This window comes from Egretta garzetta, unplaced genomic scaffold, assembly GCF_000687185.1.
Source record: "Egretta garzetta isolate BGI_Z169 unplaced genomic scaffold, ASM68718v1 scaffold473, whole genome shotgun sequence".
NCBI lineage: Eukaryota > Metazoa > Chordata > Aves > Pelecaniformes > Ardeidae > Egretta > Egretta garzetta.
Window position 1 is genome coordinate 2,766,175 of NW_009259319.1, and position 26,694 is coordinate 2,792,868.

Below are 26,694 nucleotides of genomic sequence, written 5' to 3' on the forward strand. Positions count from 1 at the left end.
ATGGCAGAGCCTTTATTTTAAATAGGCCTAAAGTGTCTGCTGTTTTTCAGATTATGTGTTTGGTTTGGGGCATTTGGGGTGCTGGGGAGAATAGCTCTTTTGTCTTGTCCAGCATGGGTCTGCCCTGACTTCCTGCAGTAGTAACTATCTTCCCTGCCTGTCGCTACTGACCAGAACTCCCAGTGTCTCAATCGACATTTCCTTCAATGTGCATGTTAGTTACTTCTAGGCAGATGTAGTGTTCCTTGAATACAGTCAGCTATGCCTACTTGTTATGCTTGGCTACAGTGTCACCCTCATCTGCAAATTGGGATGGGGTGGGACTAGTATATTTCATAAATAGCAGGTACTATAAAATGTTTCATAAAGTCAAATAATTTCCTGTTTACAATTAGGAATTGTGAATGCAAGTTGCGTGTGCTGAGCATTTAAGCTTACCTAGTGTAGCTACTCTGGAATATAAACCAGGAGAAAAGCCAGCCAGAACTTTTTCAGAAATGTGTATGCTATGCCTTGTGGGTTTTTTTAAGAAAGCAGGAGACCTTATTATTTGTGCATGAAAGTAAAGTACCACAGATACCCCACTGCCGTAACTCCAGCCTACAGCAGGGTTTTTTCCAACAGTTTTTGGAAATATTGCTAAAAGTGTCTTGCTAAGCTTGACTGCATAGCAGAAACCCTGGGGATTACCCAAAGCTCATGTATACAGTACTCTGTGACGCCATCAGGCAATTGTGTGTACTATAACTCTGTGTGTTAGGCATTCACTCCAGAAACATTAAACACAAAAAAAGGGAGTGGAGAAAAATAGCAACCTAACACTTTTAAAACCCAAATAGCATTAATTGGAGACTTCCAGCTTGAAAGTAATGCTTCTGCCTGGACATACTTACCTGACATAAGACACTGAATAAATGAACAGGACTTTACCTGTGCTTTTTGCATGCCAGTAGCTTTACAAATAGTCAGTTTAAAAGATCTTTGCCATGGGCATTGCATAAATAATTCTATATACATAAATATATATGTATATATATTATCTATGTGCGTGTGTACAAACGCATGTTAAGCAAAAGCCCTAAGAAGATTTAAAAAAAACCCATAGCATACTCAATAACTTATTTTCTAGGATAAACTATATTTTAAATTAATCACTTCAGAAATAGAAGCTGTCAGTGACCTTTTAAAATGACTATACATACAGAGCACACTGTTAGATGAATATTGGTTTTTTTCCCCCTCCACTGCAAGCAAAGTTTAGAGAATTAGTTTCCATACTGAGAGATCATCATTAAGCTTCAATTTTGTTTCTTAAAAGTTTATAATTAGGCCTTTCGATTGTGAGGTTTTTTTAAGTTGTTAAGTCCAAGTAACCAAGCAACTATGTGCAGAAATTAACCTTTTTATTATATTATATACTGTAGTAGTAAAGTTTGTTTGAAGTGCATGAGTAAAAAGTTAGTGAAATTACAGGAGGAACAATCTAATATAGCAATAATAGGTGCATTCACTGTGCATCTGAGAGGAGGAGGGGGGAAAAAAGAAGAGTTTTCACTCATTTTGGCCTAAAATGTGTTCAGGTTTCCAGGATTCTGACATCAGAACCCAGATAACACTGGTTAGAACCATAGGGCTTTACAATAAAAGCTAAAATATTAACCATATGATGGCAAAAAGTCTTTATTTTGTGGTTAACTTATTCTCTTCTAGCTACTCTCTGATGAAGTTGGTGGTGCTGTGGAGGATGATCTCCTTCTTCTTGACAAAGATCGTGACCGTTCAGCACTGTAGGCAACATGCTTGTCATAATTTTGTATCTGAGCCTCGAGGAAATCCCTCTGTTGCTGGCTGATTGTCTGGCTAATCAGTCCAGGGAGAGCTTGAATGCTACCAATTAAAGTTTCCAGTTTATTTTCCAGAGTAACAATTCTCTTCTCAAAATCTTCACTTCTTTCATTTAAGTCAGAAATCATGTCATACATGATGTTTTGAGTCTGAAAGTAGAAGGATGTAAACAAAGGTTTAGAGACCTTACAAATACTCTAACAAGCAGCACAACTCTACAAGGGTTCATAAATGCTTTTGCACTTCATAAAAAAAAAAAAAGGACATTAATATCATAACAATATCTAGTCTTGTGAAATAATTTTCCTTGTAGATTCAAAATAAACTTTCTACTAAATTTGTTGAGCAGAAATCTAATACATTTTGCATAGTACTTTAGATGTCAAGGTCTAAATGAATTACATAAAAGACCAGGCCATTTTTGGAAGTTCAAGTGCTTAGAAATGCACTGTGCTAAGCTTTGTGAAGAGTCGGTTGTGTAAACCACCTGTAGACCAAAGGTTCCAAAGCCATGATCCATCCTTGCGTCATCTGTATTTCCTTTGGTTTTAAACACCCTCATTCTTCTAAGCAGAACACAAATGTTGTTCATCTGCTTTCTCCTTAAACTGACCGGGTTTTCTTGAACTAGTTGTAGTAAGAGTAGTTGAGTGGATTGGTTTTGAAATGTAGTGCAAGGATTAAAAACTCAATTGTATGCTTCTCTACTACTGTGTTCCCCAACCTATCTGCCCTCTGCAAAACAGTGTTTGGTTACAGCAAGTATATAGGGTCTACATTAAAATGCCATAGTGGTCATTTTAATTAATTACTTTAATTAATTACATAAAAATGTAATCCAAAATGTGTTATTTCATACAGACTTGGAGCTGGTTAAAAATAAGGACTGAATTTCTCCCCTTTGACAGAGACTTCAGATTAGACTTAAACTAGAGTAAAAACTGGATGTACTTCAGTAGACAAACTGGTTGAAGTTTATAAACCATCCAAATGGAATGAAAATTAATTGAATGACTGACTGCCTGAAGTGTAAAGCACTTCAGTATCAGATGAGTGTTGATAACCCATTTCTCTGTCCCCTGTTTCAGGATGCTAGCATAACCATTGAAAGCAAAGTAGTCTACATTAAATAGTGTCTTATAAGTCCTTATCAGTTGCCAGAAGCATTGGACTGAAATGTATTTCTGGCAACTGAAGTTGTCAAGTGGTTCTCTAAAGCAAAAGGGGAATGAATGCTGAAGAATTTAATCTTTGCTTTGATGCACTTTAAATTGAGGAGTGTTTTGAGGTACATGAAGAGCTGTACAAGAAATCCTTAGGAAAAGCCCATTAATGGCTGTAATGTAGCCCCAAATTAAGATCAAAGTAGCTGTTAAATACTGAGGTCTAATGTGAAACATGGAATGCTATCAGCTCAGCCCTCTAACTCTCCAGTTATTATTTTATATTAATGAAAAATCCCAGCAACAATAGACAAGCAGTTTGCAACTGAATATCCTCTTTTACCTGATCTCAAATGGCTTAAAAAAGATTAATAAAGCCTGATGATATATTGGCAAAGTAGGCAGCTATTATTCATTATAAAAACTTAAACAAACGCAGACCTAAATTTACTTGTCCAAAGTGACTGCTGCATAAGACAACAGGAACAGAAAACCAGAATGTCTAATGCCAGTCTGCACGACAGCCTGTGTACTATGGTCCCTCGTGGCACAGTCACTATCACTGGACAGGGAATCTCTTTACTACACAGCACTACACTACTATGTCCCACTCACAGTTCAGCATTTACCATGACCACTGCAGTCACTTCAGAAGCTCTCTGGATCAACCCTCTCAACTGTGAAATCTTTTTCAATTGTACAAAAGAAAAAACACAGTGCATTCAAGCTTTGGTCAGAGCTGTAAACACGGTGTTTCATTCAGAAGATGTTACCACAAAACACACACATTTTCATTTTCTAGAAATAACAAACTTGTTAACAACATCTGCATGTGTAATGCATAATATTTTAACCTAAAACCTCTTTATTTTGAAAGGACAAATGTTAAAATAACAGTAATTGCCCACTAACCTTTGCCAGGTCCACCAAAGTGTTGGCTTGATCATTCAGTTTCCTTTGTTCCATTTTTACACTTCTTAATCTAAAAAGTAGGATTTTAAGTCAGATATTTGTGTGTATGTGGTCAAATTAGGATTTCTACAAAGCATGCACAAAACTTACAAGAGCAAATAACTGCATGGACAATGCCTCGAGTACTTTGTGTAACGTCAGAACTGGTCATGTGCCTGCTACAATGAGAAGCATGCTTCTTCAACACCGCAAAAAAGGAAAGAGCAAGGAGATGTGATGTCCTTGAGAAAACCATTTGCCATGGTCAAAGTTGAATTCAAAAAGGGAGATAACAATTTATCCAGACTATATGAAATAAAGCCAAAACATTCCTCAAAGCCTCAGTATCGTGACAAGTAGATATAGGAAGAAACATAGAAGAACTGGTTTTTGTCATTAACATTGTAGCAATCACGAATCTTCCCATGCCTACGTGACTAGATACAGGTATTAGCCCTGTTCTGTCGGAAATGGATTGGGTTAGCAGGTGTTTGAACCTGATGGAAATACAGTGATAAGTGAGTTTCTCATTATATTAAACAGAATTTCCATCTGACCAGCAGCTAAATAACCAACATACTTGCCAATACATTTGATTTTCTTACATAATTTGTGAATCTAAATATGATTACACTTTAAAATTCCTTTTCAATGTGTTATTTAAACTACAGCACTGAAAAACTATGAAAGAAGCAGCAAGGGTATGTTTTGCTTTTTGCTGCCTACCTAACTGCATTATTATTATTGATGCACATTCTTTGAAAGATATATACATGACCTTCTCTGCGCATTCCCTGAAACAAGGTCCATGTTTTTCAGATTAACTACTAGAGGAGTGGTTTGTAGATATGATTTTCACAAATAACCAATTTCTCCCTTAAGTATGAGTCATTTGTTCAACATTTCCCAATAGAGAAGTACTTGGACTTTCAATGACTTTTCTGGCAGCTGTTGTAAGCAGGAAATAACATTTTTCAAAAGCAACGTATCAATCTATAAATAATGTGTGATAAGATACCATGCAGTCCTCTAGTATGTCAAGGGCCAACCAAGTTAACCATTTGGTTAGCTGTCAAATGAAAATGAGTTTGGCAGCATTTTGTGGCAGGTGGGTTGCTAACACACACTCTGCCTATTTCTCAGTGATGGTGTTACTTAGCTAGTTTAAAGAAAGCTTTCTTGGAGATAGTCCAAAATCAGGAAGTTTCTGTTCGTATCTTTAGCTGCCGAGCATTTCCCTTCATATCTAGACTAACCACCAAGAGAAAAGAAGTTGTGAAGAGAAACGTCTTTTAAAATACATGGAAATAACACTGCTAAGGTAGAAATTAACTGTTCACATAAAATTGACATTCCAGTGGCTTATTACTGGAATGGCATACGCTCTTCTTCCCGTGGACGCTTCCTTCAGAGCACAACATAAATGCAGACTGTAGGAATGGTGCTTTCAGAGGCTATGAGCTGCAGCTGTTCTAAAGCAAAAAAAAAATAAATGGAGGAGTCTCCAAGGTATGGAGTTATATCATTAGAGTCTTAAACCAGAGTAATTACTCAAAGGTAAGCATGTAATGATTTGACCAGAGAATGATAACCCTAGTGTTTTGGTGAGCATCTCTCAAATAATTTGCAGAATATTTGTTTTCTGCCTTTCTTATGGTTCATTGACTCATCTGTTTGCCAGTTAGTATTTTAAAATCCCAAGAAATCCGCTGTTATTGTAGCAATATGTACCAGCTGACACCAACATGGGTTATTCCTCATGGTAACCAACCCAATACCTATCAAAGGGTGTAAAAATGTATCTCTAGGTAATGGCAAGTCTTTAGCTGCAGCAGCCAGATTTAAAGAAAACTGTCAGACTTTCATTCCTAGATTCATTAAGAGAAAATATGAAACATCTTGATTTTACAAACTTCACTTATCACAGCAAAAGATCATGAATCTGGATCGCGTTTCCATGGCAGCAATCAGACCACTGAAGTTCACAAATAAAGACTCTATTTTCTGCATGCAGACAGTGGTAAATTCTGCAAATTTAGAAAGGAACAGCTTATACAACTTACTTCCGAGCTCTATTTTCATTTTGTTGAAATAAAAAGACAAAACAAAAGAAAACAAACTGTAAAATATACTAAAACAACCAAATGAGCACAGTGGGCTCGATTCAGCAGGTGGGAAGTCCTAGGGAGCTGCTACTTCTTTCAATCAGTACATGCCTGAGGTGGAGTCTAATTCACTTCCATTCATGATAAAGGAACCTTTAATAGCTTCGAACATTCCCATTAACTATCATCTGTAGATTTTCTTATTCATACAGTACATAAAATGCCTTTTAATAGTATAATTTAGATTGATGATTTCACTTCCATCCTATTTAGTGTGCATGAGAAGCAAAAAAGACCCAGACCAGCAGAAGGCAGTTTCAGAGCTCTGACTGTGAGTTTGAGACTATTATCATGATCTGCTCTGTTTTTTTGTTTTTTTTTTTGTGTAAAACTGGCCCTGAAACTTCACTCCTTTTATTTCTGTCTCCAGTGAAATGCTTGGAAAGGTGAAGGAAGGGGACCAATAAAAACCTAAGAATCCAGAGAGATGGAAAAGAGCCATACACTGTGATCAGTCACTTGAGAAAAGTTCAAAGATGCAAAGGGAGAAAAAATAGTTTGCACCCATCTACTCTGCTACAGCTGGAGGAAAGCAAACTGCTAGAGCAATGTTTTTTATCCATGGCACATTCTTCAGCACATTGAGAAAATTATCTTTTTTTTCCTTTTTTTTCTAAAATACAAAAGTTTTGTGAATGGGATGCAAAGCACTAAGGGACAGAGGGAAATGCATTATTAACATAGCTGTTCAAAGTTTGGCTGGCACAGCTGGGAAAAAATTACTGCTGCCACCTTTTCACCGCACCTGATTAATGAATTTTTAAGGCAGGTGAAGAACAACTCTTTATATCCTGTGAAATTCTTCTAGGTTTGAATGATATATAAAGCTGCAGATCGAGCCTGCTGTGCTTTTTAGATTCTTCTCTGAACATATGTGCACACACGCATGCACACACAGACACACACATACACACACACACACACACACAGACACACACACACAGACAAAATAAATAGCAAAGTTAAAATGTTAAGGAATATTTTCCGCATATGTTGTCCTAATATGTCCTTATATGTTAAAATGGTAAGGAGTATGTTTCTCCTGCAATCAAGGATTCAAGTCCAGCAAAGGATGCACAGGACGTGCCACCTGCTATCCCAGAACCCCTGCCACTCCTCTCTGCTGCCTCCCAATCCTTTAAGCTAAGCAGGATGACCCAACTGGCAAAATACACTTTTTATATCCACATAAAAATGCCTTGACTTTTGTCATCTTTTTACTCTTTCAAGTATTTCTGCAATAGCACAGTAACATTTAATCCTGCCAGTTTGCTAAACATAATATAGTAATCAATTTTATAGAATACTTCATACCTTAAGCTTAGCTACCCATTGTTTTAAAACCTTGCTATGAAACAGAGAAACAATGACTGTTAGCCTAAATTTACTATTGGGAAATACAATAACCCGGCCTTTCCTTCCTGTCTTTCGTGCAAGATGACACATAGGTGTTCTTTTCATGATGGATGGTTCCCTCACATCTCCTCACAGGTTGGCTCAGACACACAAGAGTTATCAGAACATCAGTTTGCAATCAAAATTAATTTATCTAGGTCTCCCCAGTATCCCATGGAAACTAATTTCATAGGCTATACAAATGGCTGCCTCAGGCTGGATGGGAACATCGAACAGACCAGACAAATAGTGGCATGGGTCACAACCATTCGTCAAGAAGAATATGTGGTTTCTGGGTACAAAAGTCTCTTTTTTTCTCCCATGTATTCCAAGGAAGAGTAGCTCAATGACCGGGCAATTCTGCTGGTTTTGATGTGCTTTATGACAAATATGTATTACGAATTGTAGATAAATACTTATAGTCTGGCAATACCATAATTCAGCTTAACCCTACTACTGGTTACAGTTCTCAGGCTTGTTTTCAACCCCTTAAGACTTCAGTAGAGGGGAAGAACTCGTCTGAATCATGCCAGAGGTGCTCAAAGGACACACAATGACTGTTGGCATACATTCCCACTTTCTGGAATGGATGTTGGTAGTCACACCTGACATACCAACACTTGATTTTATGCACCGGAAATATATGGTGGAGAGAGGCAACTGACTGCTGTTGGGCTGCACAATGACTCTTGGTGCATATTCTTCTAACTAAACACTACATACATACTCATAGGCTCTCTTCTACCACGTCATTCTGATTTAAAATTATTAAAATGTCTACTACAAATGAAACTTTTAATTTTCTTGATTTTCTTCTGTCTGTTGTAGCTTGCATCTTACTATCTGTAAGCAAATATGTAACAACAAAGGGTAGTCTTAGCAGCTAAAGAGAAAAAAGGTCTTAGATAATTCAAGAAGCATGGGAAACTTCTAAAAAAAATAAAAACAAGTTACATTCACCCCATATTGGACATACACAGCCAGCATACTTTTTTTTTTTTTTGGTAAACAGGTAATACAGTAAAAACTTATCTTTGTTGTATTCTTAGAGAAAAATCAACCTCAAGAGCAATGTTCTGTGAAAGGGGAAGGTGGCAGGGGGAGAGAAGAGAGGGGGCAGGACAGGACACAGGGACTAAGAGTGACTATGAGGGAGAGGAAAACTAAGAGAGAAAACACCTGGAGAGGAAAACCAAAGCAAAACAGTACTTACTGATGAATAGCTTGCAAGAATTTGCGTTGATGTTTTCTTACTTTTGCATGGTCTATCTTTTTAACCAGCTTTGTGTTTTTATAAATTAACCATGTTTCCCTGAGTACATTGGCCGCTGCATTTTTCACCTGTTTAATAAAAGAAAAACACCGGGCTGTTATGCCATGTTTTCTCTTTTCTGGTATAAACTCTTTCTAAAGCACTGAAGACCCTGCTGAATTGCAGGAAGCGGGTGCATCATGAAGCTGCAGCACTGAAGGCAGAAAGCAATAACTGGACCAAGGGGATTGCTGAGCAGTTTCTGTGTTACTTATAAATGAGATATTGGGACCAGCTCTGTTTGCATTGGGGAATTATTTGTCCCTCTTTAAAGAGTTATGGTGTTTACGCAATATAAACCACAGTGAGGAAATACTAATGCATTATCTGTATGGTAAATGTACTTAATAGGATCATAAAATGTCTCTCTTTCTTGTTCTATGGTTAGTACCTCTTAATTCTCTCAGCAATTTAACAGTCTTTTAAATTTCCAGAGCTGTTTGAACATACTTTCTCTTTCTTTTTTAAACATTTTTATTCTCATTCATTTTTTACCATTCTCTGAGATGAAAAAATATCTTGTCAATTAATATGGCCAGTGTTTTATTCATACATGCTTTGATTTTTTGTTTTTCAAATGAGACGTTCCATAAAAAGTCATGAGTACCTACAGTTTCTTCTTAGGCCCTCCAAAATTTTCAAAAATGCTTGAAAACAACAGACAAAGAATTTCAATGTGATGCTCATTAATGACAGAATGACTACATTACTTGCAAAGGAAAACTGTCCTTATTATTAATCTTTATTTTCTCTCCCTCTAACTTTATATCATGGCAATCACTGCAGCATGAGAGCTAAGTCAATGTCTAGGTCAAGGCATTGCAGGAATTCCCAGCAAGAGGTCCCCACCTTGTACCTGCAACAGTGTTGCAGAACCTTGGTCCTGACTTCAGTGGAAGCACAATCACGTTTTAGAGACCTCCTCACAATCTCTGCCTAATCCTTGCATTTCTAGAAGGTGCGGGTAACTGATTTGTGACCTGATGTGCCTCTCAGATTTGTTCGCTTGATTTGCGTTCTGTGTGCTTTGAGTTTCATGAGTTTGAAGCTACCAAAGCATCATTTGGATACAGTATTAGACTGATACTTAGATTTTATGAAGGGTAGCTGAATAAAATAGACTTTAAAGGAACAAATGAACACCAGACTCAAAATCTAGCCAATCTTTACAAAACCTTTTTCCCTCCTGAAAGACATTTTGAGCCCAGCTGTCAGGTTATACTAGAAAAGTGCCTGCCTGTGTTAGGAAGGAGCAAACTGTTGTCTGTTAAGGTCTGTCAGACCTTAACTGACTACAATGTAAGTGTAAGTTAACAAGCTCTCTTCTAAAAACACTATTACCTCCAAACATTTTTCAAGGCACTTCAGTACTGTGTGCCACTAAGTGATCCCTGTGTTGAGTACACAAAGCAATCGGAAAGACTGTCTCACAAACTATTAATATGTCTTTTTCTTAAGAGCATCCTTTATAGCTTGAAATTCTTGTATCTATCAGTTGTTTCACCTATTTTAGCTACAAAATTTTAAGCATTCTCCTCTTCATGAAAGTTTTTTAGTTTAATATAATAGTCTTTAGTTCCACAGCATTTAACTGTTGGTTATACCAGCTGCAAGGACCCTCTATAGAAGAATATTTGAATCCTCAAAATCTGATGAGAACCCGCAGTTGCCTTCAATTCAGAGAAAAGCTCAATGCATTCAATTCCTCCTCCTTGCAAAACCACACCTCTGAAAAGGTTCATTGGGAGAATGGAGCAGGAGACTATTTAAAACAAATGCGGAAATAAGTTAACACACATTTCCTTTTCAGTTGTGAATATAAAGTGTGACTTACTCTTTTAGTTAGCTGGGTGTCCATCATGAAATTATGCACATGTTTTTCAGCTTTGGTAAGTTCTAACTTTCTTGCCACCACAGCTACCACCAGTGCAGTGCACCCAGCACCCTGAAAACAATAAAACAAACCCCCAAGATGTTACCACTGCATTTTGCAGAGTTTTAGTGGAAGTTTCTCCTTTCCTGTAGAAGTATGGCAGGCATCAGGTGATTCATCCCTGGTAAATATAGTGAACACACTACAGCTATTTCAGTTCAGAGTAATAGGAAAAGTCAGTAATTACAGGCTGGTAAACTGTCAAGGCATCAAAATAATTAGTGAGCAGTATCATTTAAAAGTTCTGCTTTTTCTCCTGCAGGGGTTGAAAATCAGAAGACATGCTATTTCTAGTGCATAAACAAAGAGGGTATTCAAAATAATTTTTAAAACTCAGAATATTAGTAAATAAATGCAGAATACCCTGTTCTTAACAATTGTCTCAAGGTTACAGCAATTGCTAAAGAGGAAATAAGATTAGATTAGTATTTAGCATACAAAAAAAGAAACGTTTCTTAGCATTTTCTCTAGGGCCTAAAAATAACCATAAATTTAGTACGTAATCACTTTAGTACACTTTGCTGTTGTTTGCTGAGTCCTTCAATGATCTTTTCCTATAGTATTTCTGCTTTTACCATTTAAAATAGCACACATACACAAGACCATTTCTTCAAAGCTTGGATGGAGAAAATATAAATGTTCTAATTTGTGCTGTGTATATATGTATGCATGTATATACACAGACATCCATGTTCACAACAGGTCAAAGACAGTAGGTGCCTGTACCTTTGAAATGACAGTGCCTTTATCGGCATCACAAATTTGAATTCTTTTGGGAGGGAGGAAAGGAAAGGAGGCTAAAATGAACCAGGTAATGAGACACATCTAGAGGTATCATTTACTTTACAATATTAATAAATTCTGCTGCCTTAGTTTTTCTTTTTTTTAAATAAAATCCTTACAGTTTTGTTTTTAAAAAGTACAAAAATCGCATTAAATATATGAGGCTGTGTTTAACTTGCAGGTTCACCACAATCATATTTGTTGTTGCACCTCTGTCTGTTACTCTTAAGTACAGTATCTTGTTAAAGGTTACCACATTTTCATTTGCAGAGCTTTCTTCCACTTTTTCTGTATTTCTTCCATTACTTTACTTTCTCTCCATTCCCAGCCTCTGTAACTGCCTTAGTCTCTCCAGAAAATCCAGAAGAAATCTCTGAATCTAGCTTCTAAAATACAAATCCCATTATTAAATGCATAGATACTGCAAAATAAATGATCACATTGGGAACCCTGATTCACATAGTGAGAATCTGCTCTCTCTGCTCACTTACTGAGGTACCCAATGAACTTTGTGAAAGCCTCCAATTCATTAATTCTCCATTGCCCTGGTAGATTGTTCCAGGAAATCCATCTGCTCCCTCACAAACACCTAATTCTCTACAATGAGTTCTCACCTATCAAAGCTTCTATCCCCAACAGCGCTCAACATTCCCCTGAATGAGTCCCTTGTAATTTTGCTGCATTTCCTGCTTCTCTTCTGTCCTCAATACAGAGCTTTCTAGCTTTACTGTTCCCTTATCCTCTGTTCTCCAACCCCAGAAGCTGATAGAAGTTCATGGAAATTTACCTGAAGTCTTGCTCTCTCCATGAGATGAATCAAAATGGGGCTATAAATTCCTTTGCTTCTCCAGATCCCACTATGAGTTAAAAAGGAGGAATACAGCTAATGCAGCTTAAGGCTGAGGACTTCAGAAACGCACTGAGCCTTCTGAGAAATGGACTAGGCAGGAGATGCTCTACCATAGGCCCTACCTCCCCACAAGATAGTCAGCTCTCCTTTGGTCTCCTTTCTGTGAAGGAGAGCAGGAGGGAAGTGCTAATATGTAGAAGACTTCTCCATGGGCAAATGAATAAATAAATTGTCCCATACAATAGCAAGGACATGAAAAGGAAAGCTGACTACTTTTGGCCCAGTATGTGAGGATAACCAGGGCCAGATGTTGATTTAATGACATGACTTGAGTTCTGCCAGCTTCAGCAAGAGTGCTAAAACAGAACGAGATTATTAACACAGACACCACTGGCAAAGTGGCACAAAACAGCTGTTTATGCCAAGTTTCCAGGGGAGAGAAATATTAGTCCCAGCCCCTGCAAAAAAAGGGCTAGAGGAATGGTGACCAACAAAAGGAATTTGTTTTGAGTTGAAATTATTTCACCCTTTGCTACTTAACTCTCATGCTTTTTCAGACTGGCACAGCAGTTATAAGGGCCAAACGCTGTTAAAGATGGTATCTTTCTATCTCACACGAAAGACACTGCCTGCAGCAGCAGAATATTGTCATGGGCAAGCTATGACAACCACCTGTATAGTGTATAAGCACAGCTATCTTCCTTATCTCCAGAACAGCTTACTGAAATTGCAAGATATTCTAGATTCAGGTTACCCTTCTTGGCGTTGTGGGATATGATGAGATGTCAGGATATCAAAATGAGCTTTTTTAGCATGTCAGCAAAAGAAGGAAGTATTATACTTATCTGCAAGTTTATGTTTTCACAGTACTTTGAAAGAAAACAAATTACGCTCATTCTTTAAACAACAAATAGCTTGCAGAAATAAGACTGAAATTCTACTTAAAGTACATGATGCTAGTTAATATATTATGGTACAGGGCTCTGCACTGTTATATGTCTCCCCTAAAGGTCTCAGCATCCTTGAAAATACTAATAAAGTGAGAATTATTGCAAATTCCAGAAATGAAATAGAGGCAATACAGTTACTTTAAAATGGTGGCATCATAAGCATCAGACTTCCCAAGTTTTTGAATATCCTAATTCACTTGAAAATCAGTAATGGGAATTCAGTGAATTCATGCTCTTATGCTCAGGTTTTTTTCTTGTATCAATACTACATAATGCAGCAGCTACTTTTGTATTACAGTGACTTAGGCTAAGTAAAAGCACCACGGTAATTATTTCAACTCCAGGATTGGCTCTTTTGAGAATAAAATTCTAAAAAGTCTTATATTTTATTACTCCATTTCATAATTTCCAAGATTATTCTTATATTGTTTTCAAGTAAATAATACTAAATCACTGCTTTGAGCTCTTGCTTAACTTTCAGGGGGACTATATATCATACAAAGGAAATGAAAAAGGCAGGAAATGTATATATTTTAAAGTATCAAGGCAGTCATTAATTCTATTTGGAATTTGCATTCCTCAGTCAGCTCCCTATCTGCCTCCTGCATAACAGAGTTATTGTAGTGTATTTTGGCTTGGTAAGCAGCCTGATTTTAAGAGCACTTAAGACTTCCAGCATGTCAAAATTTGAGGAAAAAGAGAATGAAAGAATAAATATTCATAAATGTTCCCTCATCAGTCCACTACAACTTTAGCTAGATACATATGTATCTGAAATCCACCAACTTCTACCCCATTGGACAGTCCATTCAAGGTGTGGATAAAACAAGAGATGAAAAAGCAAGCGTCAAATTTCAAAGAATTAAAAAGCATCATTTTGTGCGAGCTAGTAAATGTTCATAACTATGTACATCAGAACTAAAAGGTCTGACTTAAGACTATTTCACAAGCACAGGAAAAAATTGCCAAAAAAATTAACTAATTCATGCTGACTATTCAGATTTTCAGTGATTTGAGTCAAATTTGAAAAACAGACAATTCCATTTTCACAGTTTCTCAAAACTGCAGAATTCTTTTTCTATGCAGAAAAGTTTTGTATATGTTCACGTGAAATAAAGCATTAAACAGTTATAAGCCGTGTTGACAATTTAGACACAGCTGTTAAAAAATCCCAGACACAAATTATTACAACCCATACAGTGTAAGCAACTTGGGTAAGCCAAAGTTAAAGTTGGACTGCATTGCTCATTTGCTCCATTTAATGGAAACAGGTAATAACAGAAATAACCACCCATTAATCTGATTTTTTTTTAAGTACTCTATGATCAAGGGTTTGCCAATAACCACTAGTTTTAACAGCTGATCTACCTGAATTTTTCTATTTTCCAGAAAGCATGTACAGGCTGAAAAAACTTATGTGCTAAACCAGAAGAAACCCTTAAAGGTCACAGATTTTAAAAAGGGCTTCTCTAAAACAACAAGATAAGGACTCTGACAATGAGCTGAGCAATGCCTATTTTCTATTTGTAAGGATCTGAAGATGAAGCACACGAGCCTCATCCTGAATGCACAATATTTCTTGCTTGATACGAAATAGTGAGTATTAGTCTTCAGTAAAATCAAGAAGTCAGAAAACAAACATATGACACATCATCAGTCTTTCACTTGGGCAAAGCAACAAACACTGGACTGCACAGTGGCATCAGATCTCCAACAGTGATGTAAAACCTACATTTGTACAATCTTGAAGCCTAAGGTTTACACTGGATAGAACTTGCCTTGACTGTCAATCTGTTCAGCTGCTGTCCTGTATAAAAACATTTTGATGTATTTGCAAACAACCTTAGGACATTCTTCATCTCTTTAATTCTAAACGTGCTGTTCCTTAAGTTTAAATGCTCATACAGGTAAGCAATAGTCCATGAAAGCCCTCCTTTGGTACCCTCTTTGATGCCTAGAATCCAAAGTAAGTTGCCCGACAGAAATTAGTGTATGTGGGTATTTCAATTACATATATACTTAGGTGCTTATTAAACACTAGTAGGCAAATTGTTTTCTCAGTTACACAAGCCTAAATGATCACCTATGTTCCTTAGAAAAATGAATGGAAGAACTGATTAAGTTGAGGGAAAATAAAATGTCAAGAGGCACTGGCTTTTTCACTTCAAGCCCAAACTATCTGAAAACAGCAAGAGGTGAAATTCACTGTATTTTAAGTTACACTTTAAATTTAGCAACTGAACACAATGCTTAAACACACTCTTCAGAAAAAAGTAACTATTACTTGCTGTTAATCTTTCACTTTACCCTTAGGCATCATAAATTGCAACCTTCCCTATCTGTCCACACATTCTCTCCTCTTAGCACTTAGTTCTGAATTATTGCTAGCTTCCTTTTGTCTGCTTTAACAGAGAAAATTACCTCCTTCTTAGTCATATCAGAGATTTCTGAAATGGTTATTTTCTTTGCCTGTCATTCTTACTATATTGCTCTGCTCTGTGTCCATCTATTCCCTTCTTTAGGGCATCACATATAGAACATTTGCCCCCTTGCAATATTTTACGACTCCAGTCTCTTTCATCTCATCAGTATGGAAGCAATGGATTTGAGCTCTAATAAATAAAATCCTTTGCATCTTCTCTTGACTTAGGAAACACTCCCTGGAAACACGTGCAATTCTAATACACACTTTTCTTTCAAATTCCTCCCCTTCTTTTTTAGAATATTACTTACTACAAAGCCTAGCAAAACCAGTGGAAGTACTTAAGATTCTGGTGTGCCAAGATTGCTTGTTCTGATCTGACATAATGCCTTGTTGTTCCCCACTCTCTTTGCTATATGGAGACGGTAAACTCTTCAGGAATTTGGATTCTATATTTCTACTGTCTTTACACAATATTGGTATCAATAGGACCATGTGTTAAGAGTCCTGAAGTGCTACAGGAATATAAATAACAATAAATAAAGATGTCAGGTCTGTGATACTGTACACATCATAATACTAGACCTGACTTTGCCTTTTTTCTCCTTCAGATCCCACTGTGGTTTACAGAGATTATGTATCAATATACTTATATACCATACCAGCTGAGATGCCTTTAGCAGTCTAATCAGAGCCCTCTGTCCTTCACTGATGCAGCCAACCCTGAGCTTTCTGCTGTCCTCAGAACCATCAGAACTTATAACCACCACAGAGAATTTTACATTACGGTAAACCACAGCAGACAAAGCCATGGCAGCTAGAGGGAAAAAGCTGGTGTCACCCAAAGTATCCAGTGAGGGTGAGGCTATGAAATTTGGATCAGGACTGTGCCTTTCCTACCGCTCGCAATTGCTAAGATTGAAGGCTCACACTGGTGCAATACACAGTGATTGCACAACTGCAGGGTTTAGGCTTCAATAAAGTCTAGCACTTAGATCTAACATTCTGGTAAGGGTCCAGTTTTAGTGATAACCAAAGAGAGGTGCTTGCAACTTTCCAACTAAAGGGTAAATTAAGGCATAGAATGGTTAGCTCTAGCTGATAAACCGCACTGAAACCAGCATTTGGTGAGCAGAGAAACACTGTACTCCTCTAAGTAAACGCCTCAGGCATTTCCACTTGGTTCTTTCTTTGGTAAGGTTCCAAAATACCCTTAGAAGACAAGAATGAACTGTGTCATTTCTGCAACTGCCTGGAGGTCATATATATGCCTGGAGGGTGTTACCGGTGAGAAAGGAAGCAACACTGTGTATCAGTTTCTTGGCTGAAAGTCTCCTGGCAGCTTTGGTTTACTGGACTGGAAGTGAAGTGCAGTCTTTAGTGCTGTAGTTGTCACAAAAATGTCCTGCTATACTTGCCTGTAGCTGAAAGAAGGCAGTTGCCACATTTCTTGCTCATTTCCCTTGGGATCCACTGAGGGAGAGAGAAGGTCCGCTTTGCAGACATATGGTTCTGGTGGGAAATTTAGCTCTGCACCAGAAAAGGCACAACATTCCTCCTGCTGCTCTGCATGAAATGAAAATCCTGTAAGAATTTAAACAGGTACTCTGTTCATTTGGCTCTCTAGAAGTTGGACTTACAGGACCACCAGGGAAGGGGGGAGAGGGAGGGGGGGCAGAAATCTTGCTTGATGTAAAAAAAAACCTCTCCAAAACAAGCAATGCAAAAGTTGAAGGAGGGATCCATCCACAAGACAGACAGAGACTAGGGAAATGGTGTTGTATAAACGTGGTTTTGCATTTGTCATTGTTTATTGGGAGAGATATGTAACCTTGCAACACTGAAACAAAATAGGATGAGTAATAGGACAACAACTATGCCATTTCAGCCAAAAAGGTGACCTAAAATAGGTTTCCATTATTTATGCTTTCATATATTCGGTATTTGCCTGGCTACTGTTGTCTTCAGTGGAGTTTGTCTGCACCACAGCCAGAATGTTATTGCAATGTTTAAAAATCTAATCTATGATGAGCAGATTCGTTTACTTCTAATTAGTCCATAAGGTTTTTAGCAATATTGCAAAAATAAAAATTATGAAGAGCATTAAATGTCATATACAAATATGAAATGGATTGCTCCCAAACACAGCAATGGGTAGTGGTAGCAGGGGTGAAGTGAACTCCTTTTCTTGAGTAATGCAAGCTGGGTATTGGGAAAGGCTTCCTAGACACCACAGAAAATGATGATTCATAAAATGACCACAATCTCTCTTCTACAGTGGAACCTATAAATTATAGTAGTTTTAACTCAGAGAAACCCAAGAACTGAATGCACCCTGGTGGCTGTGCTCCTGGGAAACCTTCAATGGTCATAACAGCTAAAAACCCCCTGGAGATCAAGACAGTTTCTGCCGATGTGCAAAAAACCTTTTTGCTGAGCAGGTGAAATCTGATTTCTTTAAATGAGCAGGCTCAAACAGCCTGCAACGCTGATGAGAAACATTAGTTTAGTAATTCAGGATGACAGCTACCGCTGATGTTCTTGTCCAACACCCGTGTTGTAAATACAAAAGTTTCATGACAATACCTGTAAAAATATATTAAAATTGCTGTATTAAATCTGAAGTTACTGCAGATGAAACCAAACCAAATTACAATTTTTCAAAACAAAGCAGAAGTTTTGCTGTAACAGTCATTAGCTCCGGTCATATGTATGTAAACAAAGATATGGGACAATTGCTGTTCATTCCAGCCAGTAACTGACTACCTCTGAACTTAGTGAAATGCATCCATTACTCCTAGCCAGACCGACGTGGAAAACAGTTCCCCTGTCCTCTGACACTCCAAAAACTTCCCTGCTCTACTCGTAGGAACTGAAGACCTTCCAAGGGAGATTTTTTCTTAATTTTTCTAATTCTAAAAGAGAATTACACCTTCCAGGAAATTTTGTTTACTCAAATGGAGGTAGAGCCTCTGCTGTCCTCTCACATTTCAGATTACTAGCCTAACCATAACTGCTTCAGGGATCACTCTCTGGAGCTTCTCAACTCGATTTGATAATTTATTTTTCTTCACTTCAGTTAGAAATTTCATCCCAACAAGCTATAGTCATAAAATAATCCCAAACTGTGTTTGTTCCTTACAAAGATTTCCCTTTTGGCAACCTGGTGTGCTGGAACAATAGCAGAGGAGCTGAAGAATTTCTGAACAACCCAACTTTTAATAGCTTCAGCCCTAATAATTCAAGCATTATTAACTGTCTTCTCCATATTATATTTCTGCTTGACACACTGTCCAGTTAGGTTGTATTACATTAGAAGGAATAAATGCCGTCTGTTCTGAATCCTGACATCACTTATATTTATTACTGAATTCTCAGAACCAACTGAATTAAAGTCTACCATATATCTGAGACATGGACCTGAGATGCTGCCAATTTGCATGCAAAGCTTTTAATATTTTCCTGTACTCTCAGGGAAGTAAAAACTGAGCTGTGTTCCATATCTTTTAAATTCCTCTAGCAGGCTTTTCATCCACAAAACTCTTTACCACATTCCTTTGGCCTTTTACTACTGGATACTAGAAATGATAAAAATACTACAGATTCTTGATCAATGTGCAAAATGTTCCAGGTAAATCTTTAAATAGCAATACAATCTATTATCCTTTTACTGTTATTACAGAAAATTGAGTTGCTTCTATCAATTCAGCCATACCTATCTAAGCACAAAGTAGTGTATTAATCATACCTTTTCAGCTCTTTGACTGTAATTCAAAATACATCTCTGTTTCATAAACAATTATGTGTTCCCACAACCCATTACAGAATTAAACAATGTAAACAAAAGTTTTCATAAAAAAAATCCCACAATGTTTTAGGCATTATTATGCAAATAATTTATTACCTTTTTGTACATGACCCATAGAAATTTCTGTAAAATAATTTTCATATTTCATTGCTCAAATCTGATGTTTACCTTCTCTTTCTCTTTTTCAGGAATCATCTCAAAAGATCTGCAGCCAATGTTAACTATGCATTTAGAATCTACTTTTTTCCTATTTTTCTTACAATCTAGTAACTATTATATTTCAAGGATGTTACAGTTCAGATTTTGCTACCAACAAAATCTTATGGTTAAAAACTGTATTGCTCTAGGTGTGACGTCCCTCTTGTAGACAGTTCTCTGTACCTCTTGGTAAGACCAGGCTGAGTCCGAGATAAAACTTTATGCGCAAACACAACAATTTAACCTTAGATGAAGAGCCCCCTACTCTCAGAAACACCTCATCCTCATCACTTTTTTCATGATGCATAGGAAAGGAATTGTGATTCTTTTGAACTAAATGCAGATTTTCACAAGGCCATTAAAAGCTGCAGCATGAGAAATTTTAAAATCAGATCTGATTCATTTTTGATTCATAATTTAGAACTAATAAAAACTAGTATCCCTAAGGCCAGATTGTACACATTGACTGCATTGTGACTACTCTAATAAGAAGTCTTTACCTACATGAGTGGTATTCAAATCCTGTAGTTAAACGGTGCTACTTAAAAATTTTCCAAAAAACCTATCTAATCTTGTCCACCACCATGACATAAATTTAATAAAACTATCCTAATTTATTTGGTTCTTTCATAGGCTTAATGACCTCTTTGGAATTCATTTCAATAACAGAAGCATTTAAGCTGCACTTTCAACATTATGGAGGCAGACACTCTGAAATAATAGCTATTTAATTTAAAGCAACCTTCACCCAAGCTATAGCCAAATACCCTGTGCATCCTGTGATGGGAAAGTTGCAACTCAACCCATTTATTGTAGAAACATAGGTTTGACCTACTAGTTCTGTATGTCCGCTTCTAACTGTTGGAGGTTGGCTCAGTAGGAAGATTTCACAACCTTAGCTTTGCATCATACAGTAAATGCTCTAGCCCACCATATAATGCTGGATGTAAGAGGAAAAGAGTCCTCAAACCTTGCAACGGATCCTTGTATTTGGAGTCGGAAGAACAGATTGCCATTATTTTATCTTGCATAAGTACAAAAGCTTACAAAGATCTGTAAAAATGATCCATCTCACAGGTCAATAATTATGCATCTTCCCCTACCTTCTCATACCTGCCACCTCCTTTTACTTCTACCAATTTCCACTTCCCTTCTTTAAATCTTTGCCAACTTCATTATACTCCTCATAAAGCAAGGAAAATTTGGCAAACCACTCCAAGGCCCAAACTCCAAAAAGTCATTAAAGAGGTGCAAATGCTGTCTACATAGGCCGTTCCACTTAGCACCAGCACAAAGTGCTCCATCTGAAGCTGAGCTCAGCCTGCTGACCATGATCTGAGAGATCTGCTTGAGTGTGCGCTAACAATGATGGATGGCAACTTCAGTGGGCAGACAAAACTCCAGCGAGCTGCATGGCATGGTGAAGATGCCATAGGTCTCCACATCTCCTCTATATCCTGTTCTGATAACAGTGACAGTACTCATGTTTCTATCCATCCATGATGCTCTTGCAAACCTACCTAATATATACAGAGGGCAGAGGACACACATTTGCTATCCAATTTATACTCCACGTGGCCCATAGTGTACTACCGCTGCCTAGTGAAATCTCATTGGAAAAACACTGATAGGTAATTGAGTTGAGGTACCCCATTCAGTTTCACTTGCCTGTCTGTAAAGTATCTCTGCACGAACCCACGCCACCACCTCTGTATCATGCTCTGTCATTCATTAGTTACTGTACGAGTTTCAGAAGGATAGCTGGTTTTAAAGAACTATCCTTGAGACCTATAAGCTTTTTGGTATTGCAGTTTAGGCTGGAGGATAGTTCATTATTATGTTCACTGTTTCATACCTCATATCCTTCAGATCCTTTATAAAAAAAAAAGAAAACATAAGAGTAATTTCAACATCTGACTTTCTCCTGTTGCTCCATAATTTTTTTCTCAAAGATTACATTTGCCAAAGCCATATTCTGGATGTCCTTAAAAATCTAGTTAGAGGTTAGCCTTTCAGTATTGTTTCGCCATCATCACACACTAGCTACCTTGCTCACTTTTTGGTTAAGAATGCTTTCTGTCTCTGGAGCTATTTATCCTAAACTCGTTACCATGAGATTCTGACTGGAGCCTTCGCACTTCCAAAGCAGCTGCAGAATTTTTAATTATAAAAAAAGAATCAAAGACACAAAGATGAGTACCATCCATACATTTTACAAGTCTAATTTTCAAGTGAATATTGTTTCAGTTGTGAAAAAGAAATGCCATGTGTGAAAATGGTATGTATCAACCAGTACTTTAGTTTTTCACCAATGCAATGGAAGCAACTGCCATAAATAATTTTACATCTGAATCCAAAGGGTACTGTCATAAGGAAAATGACAAATATATCTTTCAGTTTCAGCTTCCGTGTGGTTCATTCACCGGTGTATAGAATAACATTTGCAATAATCTGGAGTCTGTTTTTCTGATTTAATTTTTACCTTGTTTTCATCATAATAAAATCATAAGCCTACCTGCAGCTATTCAAAATAACAGTCCAGATGCTGCTATCATCTGCACTAGCATAAACACAATAGCAGTGTGAAACCCATAGATGATTAGTATCAATACTACTATTCTCATTGCACCTCTGCAGGGCTTTTGAAGGTCCTAGATTTCTGTTACTCTAAGTTTTTTTCATAATGAAATGCTGAAAAGTGCTGATCAATGTGAGTGAACAAAACGATCTGATACCTGCATCTTCAAGTATTCGCTTCTTATTTCTAAACAGTGCCTGGGAAGAAGGAAAGCTTTGTAGCAGGGTTCTGTCCCCATTCTGCATATCCCCACGGCAATATACACTGCTTGTCCTCCTTTTTTCCTTAATGAACTTATGACCATGTTTTATTCTCTCTGGCATCAAAATCCAGCTCAGAAAGAGGAGCAAAGGCAAACACCCCAGAAGATGGCAGATTTGAGCTTAGCCAACAGCCTTTAGAAAAGCCTTCTGAGTCATTCTTCTGCTTCAGCCTGTATCTTCCGACTACATTGCAACCTCTGTATTTAAGGACATATGAATTTGCCACCGCCAGCAAAATGTAATGGAAGTCTTTCTCAATAAAGGTCAATGACCTGAAACCTGTCAGATGTTTGGTTTGTGTTTTTTTTTTTAAAGAAAAAAGGCATTTGGAAAAAATTCTTAAACATTACAAAAATACATTGATCTATATTACTCTTTGGATGCAAAATACTCTTATAAACGAAAATTCTACCAAAACACCTGTTCAAAAGGGGCAACTATTTGACACCATTTATTTTCAGCCATAATCCCACTATACCTGTTTTAACAGAAGGTAGATATTGGAGCTGCATTACTTATGATCAATGGCAAAAATTCAGAAACAAGTATTTAGCTTACTGTTATACACAGTATATATGATGCTCGTTCTGTCCTTCTCACTCACAGGGATGTTTAGACAGGAGTTGATACAAATAAAAGTGTCAGAGTCCAGAGCTTTTTTACTTCTGATTTACTGTAGATATGTGTAAATTTCCCAGACACTATAATACACTGCCTTACTCCCTGCCTAACTTTGATCAAATGGTGCAATACAGAAAAATTAAAACCAGACATTAAGTACAGTTAATAAATATATACAGAATATGCGTGGACTAATGATTGCTGCATTGCATCAACGGTAACAAAAACTCTTACAGTGAAAATTGCACTACATAAACCCACTTAAAGCAATGGAATGCTATGGATACTATATTATTAGATCTATAAGAAAAAAATGTAGAAAACTATGCTCAAACAAAATGCCTTAGGAGATTAGCCACCATCATGTTTCTTTGTGAGTAACTTAAGAAACAGAAGTCAGAACTGCAGATTCATTATCAGCACCAGTCCAGTTACGCATGTCCAAAGCTAATCAAGATGATACAATACCTCAACATTTAATGAAAGACTCTTTTGAGACTTTCAAGCTGCAAACTACATCAGGGTGAAATTTGTTTCTCTGTATTTCATCACACAGCTGCTAAATTTTACCTAAAGAAGAATAAACCCCTCTATTCCATTACCAGGAATGAAAGACCATGGGAATGGTGCGACTAAGTATGTATACTCTACAAGCCAGCAAATAAATATTTCTTTATGACTACCACAAGTTTAGGGATTAATTGCAGTAAACTTAATCTCATATCCAATGAATAAATTCAGAAACACTCACCATGATTCCAGTCAGTAAACAGACTCCTTTCCCACAGTATGTATTAGGTACCATGTCACCATATCCAATGGATAGAAAAGTTATTGAAATCAACCACATTGCTCCAAGGAAATTGCTAGTAACATCCTGCTGATCATGGTACCTGAAAAAAAAAAATAAAAAAAAAAACTTTTATTAAACTTTTGTTAAACTTTTTTAAACTTTTGTGTTGTCAGAAACTGATCATACTCATGTTCTCGCATTCTATGTTTATTTCCTTTTTAAAAGCAGTTATAAGCAATTCAATAAAACTCACACACAATGACATCAGCAGTAAAGAAACAGAAGGTACAACAATAGCATCAGTAGTAGACACACTCAGGATGGTTTACAATTCAGTATTCTGTTATTATTACTTAAATAGCAGAGACGTCTTGTTTTTTAATGGAATCCCTTCATCAGCGTTACAAGGCCTGCTAATCCTCTGCATCAGCATAAGACATGAGTCTACTATACCTGCTGCAGTCTGAGGCAAATACGAAAGTCAGAAAACGATGGGTGGGCAAGCAGACAGCAAAGCACACCTCCATTGTGTGGAGGCTAAATGTAAGTCTGCGATCAGAAATCTAATCATGAACTATCATCTGAATGCTGACTTGGACAACCTAAGATCTTCCCTCTGCTTCAGCATGTTCAAGATAAACAGAAAAGTATGCCACTGCATTTCTTGTCATCAAAAGATAAAATGGAACAGACTATTGCAGTTGGAAAGGACCTACAACAGTCATCTAGTCCAGCTGCCTGACCCCTTCAGGGCTGACCAAAAGCTCAAGCATGATGTTAAGGGCATTGTCCGAATGCCTCTTAAACACTGACAGGCCTGGGGCATCGACCACCTCTCTAGGAAGCCTGCTCCAGTGTTTGACCACCCTCTTGGTAAAGAAACACTTTCTAGTGTCCAGCCTAAACCTCCCCAGGTGCAGCTTTGAACCATTCCCAGATGTCCTGTTACTGGATCCCAGGGAGAAGAGATTAGCACCTCCCTCTCCACGTCCCCTCCTCAGGAAGCTGCAGAGAGCAGTGAGGTCACCCCTCAGCCTCCTTTTCTCCAAACTACACAAATCCACAGTCCTCAGCCGCTTCTCACAGGACATGCCTTCCAGCCCTTCCACCAGCTTGGTTGTCCTCCTCTGGACACATTCTAGCGCCTTCACATCCTTCTTAAATTGTGGGGCCCAGAACTGCACACAACCCTCCAAGTGAGGCCGCAGCAATGCTGAATACAGGGGGGCAATCCCCTCTTTTGACTGGATGGCTGTGCTGTTTTTGGTGTTCCTCAGGACGCAGGTTGCCCTCTTGGCTGCCAGGGCATGCTGCTGGCTCATGGGGAGCCTGCTGCCGACCAGCACCCCCAGATCCCTTTCTGCAGGGCTGCTCTCCAGCCACTCCTCTCCCCAATTATACTTGTGCCTGGCGTTACTCAATCCCAGGTACAGAATCCAGCATTTGTTCTTGTTAAAATATCATGCCAGTTGCCCAATGCTCCAATCTATCTAGATCCCTCTGCAAGGCATCTTGTCCCATGAGAGAGTCAACAGCATCCCAGTTTGGTATCATCAGCAAGCTTGCTAACAGTGCCTTCAACTCCTGCATCCAGATCATTCATAAATATATGGAACAGAACTGGCCCTAGCATTGAACCCTGAGGAACGCTGATGGTGAACGGTTGCCAGCCAGATGTAGCCACATTCACCACAACTCTTTGAGCTCAGCCCTTCAGCCAGTTCACCACATACCTGCTTGTCTCACAGTTGAACAACTTGTCCAGAAGGATGCTGTGAGGGACGGTGTCAAAAGCCTTGCTAAAATCCAGAAAAATTACATCCACTAGGTGGGAGATCTTTGCCTTAATTATAGCAGAACCTCCCTTTTGTGTTAAGTCAGCTACTAAGTTAATTTCCTGATGTGCCATTTGTTGTCTGAGTTTTAATATTCTAGTGGAATATATTTATTTTCAAAGAAAGCAAGTTCCGACAAATAATCTTGTCTTCACAGGACACATGCACCTAAACAACTGGGAAGCCATGAGGACACGTTTTAGGGCTAAAAGCTGTTGTCACCACTCACTCTGTGGGGGAAAAATAGCCTAATGTAGGTGGAAATTTGCTCTCTGGACAGAGTAGCTCTGCAACAGAGACTATCTGTGGCAGCCACTGCAGCCTCAAGGTTGCAATAACCCCTGCAGCTGCTGTGAAACCCCAGTCTAGCTATCTATGCTGTTGGATCCTCAGGGGTATTATTTTAACCAGTTCCTAAATCTGTGTCTCACAGTGGGTCACAGAGGGCCTTTAGGGAATTAGTTCACAAATCCACAGGCAACCTGCTTTCCACAACTGAAATAATGGCTTCAGTTTTCTTCCCTTCTGAACAGCAGTCTCTATAATGCAGAGTGAGCACAAAGACACTCTCAGGAAATTCCCTATTCTCTCACTTGCAAGATATTCACTATCAATATCTGCCTTCTTCAAAGTCCCACCTATGCCCTGATGGTTACAACCACCTAAAAACTCTTTGACTGCCAGAGAATACAGCAATCACTCCAAACAAGTCTGTTCCACATTTCACCTCTCCTCTTCTCTCTCCTGGTGTCAGTGTTGTCTTTTTTCACATCCCTTATACAAACTTTCAAAGGTGTTTTGTTCTGCACCTAGAACAATGAAGTCACAG

General features: G+C 37.9%; 1 protein-coding gene across 1 annotated transcript in view; it reads right to left on the minus strand.

Annotated features, from left to right (window-relative positions):
• Positions 1-1,706: 1,706 nt before the first annotated feature.
• KCNN2 (potassium calcium-activated channel subfamily N member 2) overlaps positions 1,707-26,694 on the minus strand; it is a gene marked incomplete at its 5' end in the record, with an annotated part of 71,631 nt that continues 46,643 nt past the window's right edge. Inside the window, 6 exons of the mRNA XM_035892096.1 lie at positions 1,707-1,994; positions 3,921-3,990; positions 6,023-6,031; positions 8,733-8,860; positions 10,666-10,776; positions 23,989-24,130. Of these exons, the coding sequence (XP_035747989.1) occupies positions 1,707-1,994; positions 3,921-3,990; positions 6,023-6,031; positions 8,733-8,860; positions 10,666-10,776; positions 23,989-24,130 (748 nt within the window). The remainder of the gene's footprint in view (positions 1,995-3,920; positions 3,991-6,022; positions 6,032-8,732; positions 8,861-10,665; positions 10,777-23,988; positions 24,131-26,694) is intronic.